This window comes from Rhamphochromis longiceps, linkage group LG5, assembly GCF_057381845.1.
Source record: "Rhamphochromis longiceps isolate RC_006_pf linkage group LG5, R_longiceps_female_GT1.1, whole genome shotgun sequence".
In the NCBI taxonomy this organism is placed as follows: Eukaryota; Metazoa; Chordata; class Actinopteri; order Cichliformes; family Cichlidae; genus Rhamphochromis; species Rhamphochromis longiceps.
The window spans coordinates 31,580,709-31,589,516 of record NC_140561.1 but is presented as its reverse complement, the minus strand read 5'-3'; the positions used below and the strand labels follow the sequence as shown (position 1 = coordinate 31,589,516).

The following is an 8,808-nucleotide window of genomic DNA, read 5'->3' as shown; positions in this document are numbered from 1 at the left end:
CTGGAGTGAGAAACAGCAGAGAGACAAAGCATATATACTCACCAGCCACTTCAAGTAGACATTGCTTGTACCAGTTTTGACCCTACTGTCAGAATTATATTAACACTTTAAACCCTGAGCAAATAAAACATTGCAATAAAAAGATATATTTTTTGATTCATTAAACCCTTTGAAAAAAATTATAATTAGTGAGATTGTTGCAAAGCACCAATCACATGCGTTCCAGGGTGAATACTTTATAGCAAAGATTCAACAAGGTACTGGAATTGTTCCTAAGGGATTTTGGCCCATATTGATATGACAGTGTCACTCAGTTACTGCAGATTTGTCAGCTGCTCATCCATGATGTGAATCGTCTGTTCCATCTTATGCCAAAGGTGCTCATTTGGACTGTGGAGGCCATTTGAGTACTGAAGTTATTGTTATGTTTAAATGACAATGAGTAAGATACAATAAGATATAGTTTATACACAGTAAGAAGCAAAATAATTTTTTACGTGTCCAAATTGTAGAATTAAATTTAAAGTGTCATTGTCCAGAGCCTTGAATGACTTGCGGTACTAACGTGTCGTAGTAAAGAGCCAGACCGCAGGAGGCTCTGTGGCTGCTGTAGAACCGGTTCTCCAAGTCAATCCGTGTCTCTCCGATACGGTCATCGGCCCCCACAAGATCGTGGTCCATGACTGTGATAACCAGCTCCGTCTCCAGTGGGAAAGACACTGTGAGTTCAAATACCCTGAGATACAGAGTCAGTCAGACAGGCAGACAGACAGTGAGACATATAGGCAGGTAAACAAAGAATCAAATACAGCTAGACTGACACGCATCAAACAACTAGAGTTGAATAAAAACAACTCGAAGTTGTGCAATTTTATTCTTTGTTAACTTAAAATTTCCAACACAACTGGTCTGAGGAGGCTTTGGTGCAAATGATTATGGGATGTCAGTTTCAGGCTTTTTTAAGATTCAAGAACTTCAGACAAGTTCAATTAGACAATGTTACATATTATCGTAAAACGAATAACCAATACCAACACTAACAGTAATAAAACAAGCAGTTCCACAAAAAAGCAAAAAATAAAAAATAAAACCATAATAACTGTGGTACTGACTCTCCAAATATTGGATTGAGCTGTTTGGGGATGTATCGATCTTTGGTGTCCATATTCTGCTCTACAACTTGGATCACGAGGTAAGGGTCTGCTTTACCATTTGGGTCTGTGGGAGCCAGGCTGGTGGCCTGCAGGCACCAAACACACAGCAGGAAATAAACATCAATTGGGTCCAAACAGATATCAACCCAGTGCAATGCAGCTGCAGGCAAGAATGTGAATTTGGTTATCGAATGCACAAAGCTGTTTGTGTAAGCAAGAAGGACCTTGACTATGTAGACTCGAACTAAGACTTTAACTGGTGAGTTTCTGGGGATTCCTTTGATGATCTGACAGCTGGTGTCTTCGGTGTCTTCTGGTTCAATCGGATAAACCAGGAAGGAACCCTAGGGAGAGAGAGAAGTACATAATAAACACTATTTACCAGAATAATACACAGACAGCTCTGTATACATTACCTTGTATTTTCCCATCAGCCTCGCCTCTTCATCCTCCTCCTCATCCTCACCGCTTGCTCGACCTTTATACACAGGGAAAACCCGCAGCCAGTCCTGAAAGTGACTGAATTCTGACTCCAGATCGCCTCCATACAGCTGAACACACACACACAACACAGAGAGAAAAATGTCTGAAAGTCTACCCCAGCTCCAAATCTGCTCTGTTGTTACTCATTGGCATCAAGGCTGCGGAAAAAACTCGACTCAGAAAATAGTCGCACCCAAAACAACTGAAGCTACAGTGCACCTGAGAAAAATAGCCATCCACATCCTGCTTTGGTAGGGACGAAGCAGAAGGGGCCAAATTTAAAAAGCTGGAGTACCAAGTTATCAGATGATTGTGGTAAGCTGCACCCATAAAATCTGCAGGTACAACAGACGGGTATCTTCCAACTAGTGCTAGACTAAGAAAAGCAAAATTTATCTCACCAAAACTTGAGGTCAGTCTGCTTGGATGGACTGAATCACACAACAAGTCACATCACTTGTGAGGTAAATTCATTAAAAATTCTCTGTAAGGCAATCATCACCACCACAAACTTGATCCAGACCAGAGTTTAGTGGTCAGTGAAGAAGAGGTGAAGCCTTGCAGAACGATGCCAGCTACAGCTGCGCATGAATCACTCAAAGGGGCCTTTTCTGTAATAATGCATTGCTTTAAGCATTAATATAATGCAATCCTTTTGTTGTATTTGCAGTTATTTTAAAGGGCCAGATTATTATACTTTTTTGTTTTTTTGTTTGACTGTATTTTGTTACCCTCTATTTATACTTGTGTAATGACAATAAAGTTGAATCCTAATCCTTTTAAACTGCCTGTAAACATGTAATTTTTTATGCTAACAGTATTTTAACAATGACGTCTATGTGGATTGACTCACAACTTCTAGTACTTTCAACTGATTTAACATTTCTACCCAAATTTCACTTCAGGTGCAAACTTTGCATGTGACAAATAAAGGATTGATTGATTGATTGATTGATTGATTGATTGATTGATTGATTGATTGATTGATTGATTGATTGATTGATTGAAAAGGTTGGGAACTGGGGAACCCTAAAAGCTTTGCAAATGTTCCTGTGTTTTTATTTTTCTAGAAGCTTACAGTGAGTTCTCTGGATTTTGTATTTGTTGTAAGCGTTTAAATGCACAGATGTGTTTTTCTAAAACCCAATATAGCCAAAATATAATATGTGGGCTTGAGTTTAGACACCTTATTAACAGTTAAAGTAAAAAAGATGTTTATGACGAGTTTTTGATTTTATGAAATTGCCTGAATATGTGTTAGTCCTGCGACAGACTGGCGACATCCTGGACAGGTTGCCTTGCCCTAAGACAGCTCGGATAGGCTCCAGCCCGCTGCAACCCTGAACTAGATAAGTGGAAGAGAATGAATGAATGGATGGATGGATGGATGGATGGATCAATCCAAGTGAATGGAGGTCTCCAAGTTCACAACTTCACAGTTAACATATCAGTGTGGGACCAAAACAGTTTGTAATTGTTTTTCTGAGAGAATCCTAAAGACTCCTTTTAGTAATGTGGCCATAAGATTATGATTATGGATCAGCTGCTTCAGGCTGGGGATCGATTGTGAAGTCACACCTTTAGTGTTGCAATCTTTTTGCGTTTGGGAGGCTCAGCCTCCACAAGCACGGCTTCCTCCTCTTCCTCTTCAATGTTCGCCATGGTTAGATTTACTCCCTCTGAGCAAAGAAGAACATTTTATTAAACACACACACATGGGCACACACACGTGCTTTCTCTGTTATATATCTATCAACATTTTATATTTAGACATTTGGACTGTTGGGATTTTTTCTGGATTGGGACGCCTAATGCTGCAGAATAAAATCATGTTTTAGAAGATTTTATGTCAGAATGTGTTTTCTGTTAAACATACGATCCTTGTAAATAATCAGATGATATGTTGTTGATATTTAATAATATAAAATAATACAGATTATTTGAACTAAATTTAGCCGTTTAACTGTACCGGTTTCGGCTTGTTCCTCCATCTCCAGAATCTCAGCAGCCTGCAGATGGGATCAGAACATTAGGACGACTGAAAAATGTCCTAATTAGTGAGATTATTTATTTCTCATAAGCTTAAGCACATATATTTGCACATGTTCGGTGGAAAGAAATTATTTAAACATAAGGTCTCTTGTTGAAAGTCTTAATTAAGCAGAATTTCATTGATTCTTAAGGTATTATATTATTGAAGCCTCACATGTATCCACGGCTCTGTTTGAAATTTATATCAACATTTAACCTTTTTGTCCATGAGGAAAATTAACAGGTACACAGGTAAATTAGTGTCTCACCTGCTTCTCGAGCTCCTCCAGTGAGGCGTAGTATTTCGACCACCAGTCTAACTCCTCCTTCTCAGGCACCTCCTCCTCTAGCTCCTCCTCCTTATTTCTAATTTTTTTCAGGGGTGCCTAAAGACATTAAAAATATTTTTAAAATGTGGATGGTTGAAATTTGATTTGAAATATGTCTGAACCTTTCTAGTTCCTAGTTTTTAACACCCAGCGCAAAGTGAGTGGGAGATTAACACACATACATTAACCAGCTTTAAGGGGTTGATGGGAATCTTGGACTGTTTGACTGAAAGGTTGCTGAGTCCCATACTCCTCACTGACATCAGAGGGTCCATCTTCATTGAACTCTTCTTCGCTGAAAAGACACACAAAAACTTTTGGAGGATGCTGAGAAAACTGTCTATTGAAACCTTGTGGAAACAAATGAGTAGTACGAGTTACTCGCTTGCATTCTCAGCAAACAGCTTCAGAGAGCAACATTAGACTAATTTTGCAGGTCTTACCTTTTGGCTTGGGCTCCTCTTCCTCCTCTGGCTCCCCAGCAACCTCACGCGGGCCGTAGTCCATGAGGTTCTGAACCACATGGGACCCGACCAGAGCAAGGTGGCCAAACGCTCGATGCTCTACCACAAACACTGTGAGAGGAGGATGCAGGTACAACTCCTCCGGCAGCTCCTAATCAGACCACAAGCAGGAAGAGGAAACAGGACAGGAAATGAAATTTTACATTTTTGCACCTGTTCTGAATTTGTACAATTCTGCTTTTCTTTATACCAGAATTGTTCTCTTTAGCATCCTTAACTAGTAACTCACCACATCCATGTAGTGGACCACCTCTTTGAAGTTTGGGTTAGTCTTGTAGCTTTCAATCTCCTCAGACTCCAGTTGTCGTCCTGCACACTCGATCTTCACCTGAGGGTGCTCCACCTCAAAGAGGTGCACTCGCTTCAGGTCCCGCAGACCCCAGAACAGCACCTGAACGCACACAAACAAAGACACAGATCTCGCCCTATAAGCCAAAAGTCCACATTATCCATCTGCGTCACATCAACAAACTTTGTGTGTCCATGTGTGCCTGACCTCAATCCTGAAAGTCTTCAGCACAGGTCGCACTCCTTCAGGGATCAGGTAAAAATTGTGCTCTTCATCGTAGTTCAGTTCCTGCGGGTCCACGTGGCTGGGGAGAGTGGGCTGCAGGGGGAAATGTTTTTGGTATTCACTATGTTTGATCAGTTCAGACACACCACCTGTGTCTCTATGTAAAAGGACGTTTCTGATTTAAAAGAAAACGAAACTTAGTTGCTGCGACCATGTTTTCTTTTTTCCTCTTTAATTTTATTAACCAAATTCATTGAGATTTGTCATCAGATCTTCTATCAGATTAGAAACAAAAAAGACTGTTACTCCAGATTCCTCACTTTAAATATGAACTTTTTTTAAGATTGTGACTGGCTGACAGTCGTTACCTCTCCAAACCCAGAGTAGTCCAACTCGATGAGTTCAAAGGCAGCCAGCAGCTCTCCAGCGGAGACCCTCCCCATGTTAACATCAAAGAAACGGAGGCGGGGCTTTTCATACAACTGCTCCACGGTTTTAAACTCAGGCTCAGCAAAAGCTCGACCCAGAGGCTTCGGACCACCCTGCGCGCACACACACACACACACACACACACACACACACACACACACACACACACACACACACACACACACACACACACACACACAATAGCTATTATGACATCACTTAATAATAAGTCGACGATGTGGCAAATACTAAAACATTTCATTAAAAAAATCTGCTCCCATATGAGGTTGACATAGCAGAACATCTTCCTCAATCTCACCCTATCTGTAGCGTCTTCCTCTCTCTACCAGCCGGTGCTATCATTTCCAACATGATAGCACGGTTCTCACTACCACCTTGTAAACCTTTCCTTTCACTCTTGCTGCTGTCCTTGTGTGACAAATCACCCCTGACGCTTACTCGACCCACTCCACCCTGCTTGCGCTCTCTTCATTGTTTTGGATCATTGACTCCTTTTAAAGCCATTCATCTTCACTACCTTTACTCATTCCATCTTCACCTTTCCACATATATTCTGTCTCGCTTCTACTGTCTTTCACGTTTCTTCTGCAGTGTATACCTCCACCCTAACAGGTCCTCTTCCACCGTCTTCCTCTGGATAAATCAAATGGTATTCACTGTGCAAAAATGACAGTGAGCCACTAAGAGTCTAAATAGGGAAAATCTGTTGATTCCATTCATTAAAAAAACACTTATGAAAGCTGTTCAGTTCTGATTACAACTGCAGAAACACATTTAGCTCTCACCTACTAGATTGCTAAAGGATACCTGCTATGTCTGTCCTTATTTTAAATACTGACACAGTGTTGGATGTTCCAGTTACAGACAACCAAAGTGTTTAGAACTTAATCCCTGTGAGCTAAACTACTATAAGTGCCTAATGTCAAACAGTTTTGTCTACTCTTGGACAAAAGCTATCACTCTTCTGTTTATGAGACAAGCAGACAAGCAGTATAAAAGTGGCTTTAAGTGAGAGGGAAGATTTGTGTCAGACAGCAGATGAGCTGGGGGGCTCCAACAAGGTGAAATATAAGAGAAATAACACTTATTTTGAACTGTTTATCATGCAAAGCTACTTTAGTACAGTCCAAGTATATATATGTGGAGCTGGAAATTAGTATATGAATCCGTTATAAACTTATAAACTAAAGTTCTCACTAAGTGTGAGATAATATTTTCTATTTTAAAAAAATGAAGCGCATTATTTTATAATAACATTTTATAATAATATAACAACGAAAAAAATAACATTACCACAGCATCATAGTCGTAGATGTTGATGATGATGAGGGGCGGATCCTGTTGGAGATCCTCTCTCGTTCCCTCTAGCAGAACTCTGTCGAACACCAAGCACTCACACCAGGCAGGAGAGAGTGTGTCTGGCAACATCTGTACATATCAAAAACAGTAGGTGCAAAGTTTACGAGCTCTGATAAAAGATCCCATGATAGTATGTTAAAAAAGAAACAGACCAACAGATGACTTTAGTGGCAGGTAAATGTAAAGAGAGACCCAATAATGATTATCATTTTTTGTCACCCTTAATTTCCCACAAATTTCCCACGTGTGGGACTAATAAAGGTTATCTTATCTTATCTTATCTTATCTTAATTCTCACTTTAGCTCATTTTAGCCTCAATGATTACTTTATTTTGCCGATTCAATGTTTCAAATGTGGAACGTTTGAAACATTGCACTTACAACTGTTAAACCTGCTGTACCTACCCTTGTGACCTGGCAGTGAGTGGTGAAGACCACCCTGGCAAAGGGGTCTGACAGGCCATCATCATCTGCAGCCATCAAGCCACGCCCCTGGTACAGGTGACATCGTAGCTGGTAGTACCTGCGGTCTGTGGAGAAAGAACAAAACCAACATGAACAAACAGCTGAAACTGTACGATCAACAAGTCAAAATAAAAGAAACTACAAGGCTTTTATGTAGAAGTACAAATTTATCAATTTATTGCAGGGAACTTTAAATGTTTGCAAACTCTAGTTCTCTAATAAGATTATTTTTTTCACCTCGATGCTAAGCTTCCACCAACACACAGACGTTTCAGCTGACTCACCTTGGCAGGACAGTCCGAGAGGAAGCTTCCTCCTTCCACCCGTATCAACAAGCCCCCTCTGCTCCTCCCCCTCTCCTATGTCCTCCGCATAAACTGGCACAAAGTCCTCAGGCAGGCAACTGATGACCTCTTTGCTGTACTTGGTAAGACCAAGCCACAGGTAGACCTCAAGTTTCACAAAGATCTCACTTGCTGGACCTCCCGGAGACTAAAAGGACAGACAGATAAATGGGATGAAATGGGAAACATCAGTTTTTAGAGCGTGACCATGAGAGGAGATGAATTATCTGTGTTGTTATCAGATCACTGTTGTAAAAACAAACTTTATTCATCCGTTGTGAGAATGGACCTCTACAAAAGTTCTTTGACTTGTCATAATTATTACTGTCATGTTATCATTGCTATATTATTTTTTATCGCACCTATATTGTTAATATTATAAGTTTTGACAGATTTGTGTGGTTTCATTGATTTATGAATTTATTTCAAAACAAACTGCCCCTAATGGTATTACCAGTGCTGGATTTAACTAAAGCAAATTATCATGGGTTTCACTGATGACTAGAGACGGAATGGTTACCTTCATGTAAAGAGTGCTGACTTTGCCACAGTCCCGCCCCCTCTGCTCCTCCACCAATGAAAACAGGATGGAGTAGGCCGGGATCCTGACGTAAGCTAGTCGCTTGTTTCCACTCAGTAGCCATATGAAAGCATCTGGGATGGTACTCTGGGGCTGAAGAGAGCACAGCGTGGGCAGTAGATGTCAGACTTGCAACATATTGTACATAAAGCGATTTTCTAACATCTTTTTGGTGACTATCAGTCACACTCTTTGAACTCTGACCTCTACAGCCAGTAGGCGGAGCTTCTTGAGGAATCTCTTGCTCTCCATTAGCCGCTGTTTGGCAGTCCGTCTTGTAATCCTTCGCCTGGCCCTGACTGCTTGCCTGGCCAGCAGGATCTGGACAAAGTAAGACATTCAATCAGGCAGAGAGAAACAGGCAGGTAGATGGTGATGGGTAAAGGAAGGACATGAGAACAGACTCACCAAATTCTTCTTGATGAAGTTCCTTCTGCATTTATCGAGGTTGTTGGGACGCGACTGAGATCTCTTTTCAGAGAAAGCACTGAACTGTCTGCAGAGAGAAAGAAGGGAGAACATTAGAAAAGTGAAAAGACCAAAAGACAAATAAAGTTAGGTCAGAACAAACTAAA

The 8,808-nt window shown here is 40.8% G+C and overlaps 1 protein-coding gene across 1 annotated transcript in view; it reads right to left on the bottom strand.

The window, feature by feature from the left end:
* The window catches only part of fer1l4 (fer-1 like family member 4), a 31,486-nt gene that overhangs the window by 4,108 nt on the left and 18,570 nt on the right, over positions 1 to 8,808 (bottom strand). Inside the window, exons 23-40 of the mRNA XM_085407198.1 lie at positions 8,642 to 8,729; positions 8,438 to 8,554; positions 8,174 to 8,326; positions 7,594 to 7,801; positions 7,250 to 7,374; positions 6,779 to 6,913; positions 5,404 to 5,577; positions 5,018 to 5,128; positions 4,751 to 4,912; positions 4,441 to 4,612; positions 4,180 to 4,292; positions 3,938 to 4,054; positions 3,607 to 3,646; positions 3,216 to 3,316; positions 1,571 to 1,705; positions 1,379 to 1,498; positions 1,113 to 1,240; positions 566 to 736 (exon numbers count right to left, since the gene is read on the bottom strand). Of these exons, the coding sequence (XP_085263324.1) occupies positions 566 to 736; positions 1,113 to 1,240; positions 1,379 to 1,498; positions 1,571 to 1,705; positions 3,216 to 3,316; positions 3,607 to 3,646; positions 3,938 to 4,054; positions 4,180 to 4,292; positions 4,441 to 4,612; positions 4,751 to 4,912; positions 5,018 to 5,128; positions 5,404 to 5,577; positions 6,779 to 6,913; positions 7,250 to 7,374; positions 7,594 to 7,801; positions 8,174 to 8,326; positions 8,438 to 8,554; positions 8,642 to 8,729 (2,370 nt within the window). The remainder of the gene's footprint in view (positions 1 to 565; positions 737 to 1,112; positions 1,241 to 1,378; positions 1,499 to 1,570; positions 1,706 to 3,215; positions 3,317 to 3,606; positions 3,647 to 3,937; positions 4,055 to 4,179; positions 4,293 to 4,440; positions 4,613 to 4,750; positions 4,913 to 5,017; positions 5,129 to 5,403; positions 5,578 to 6,778; positions 6,914 to 7,249; positions 7,375 to 7,593; positions 7,802 to 8,173; positions 8,327 to 8,437; positions 8,555 to 8,641; positions 8,730 to 8,808) is intronic.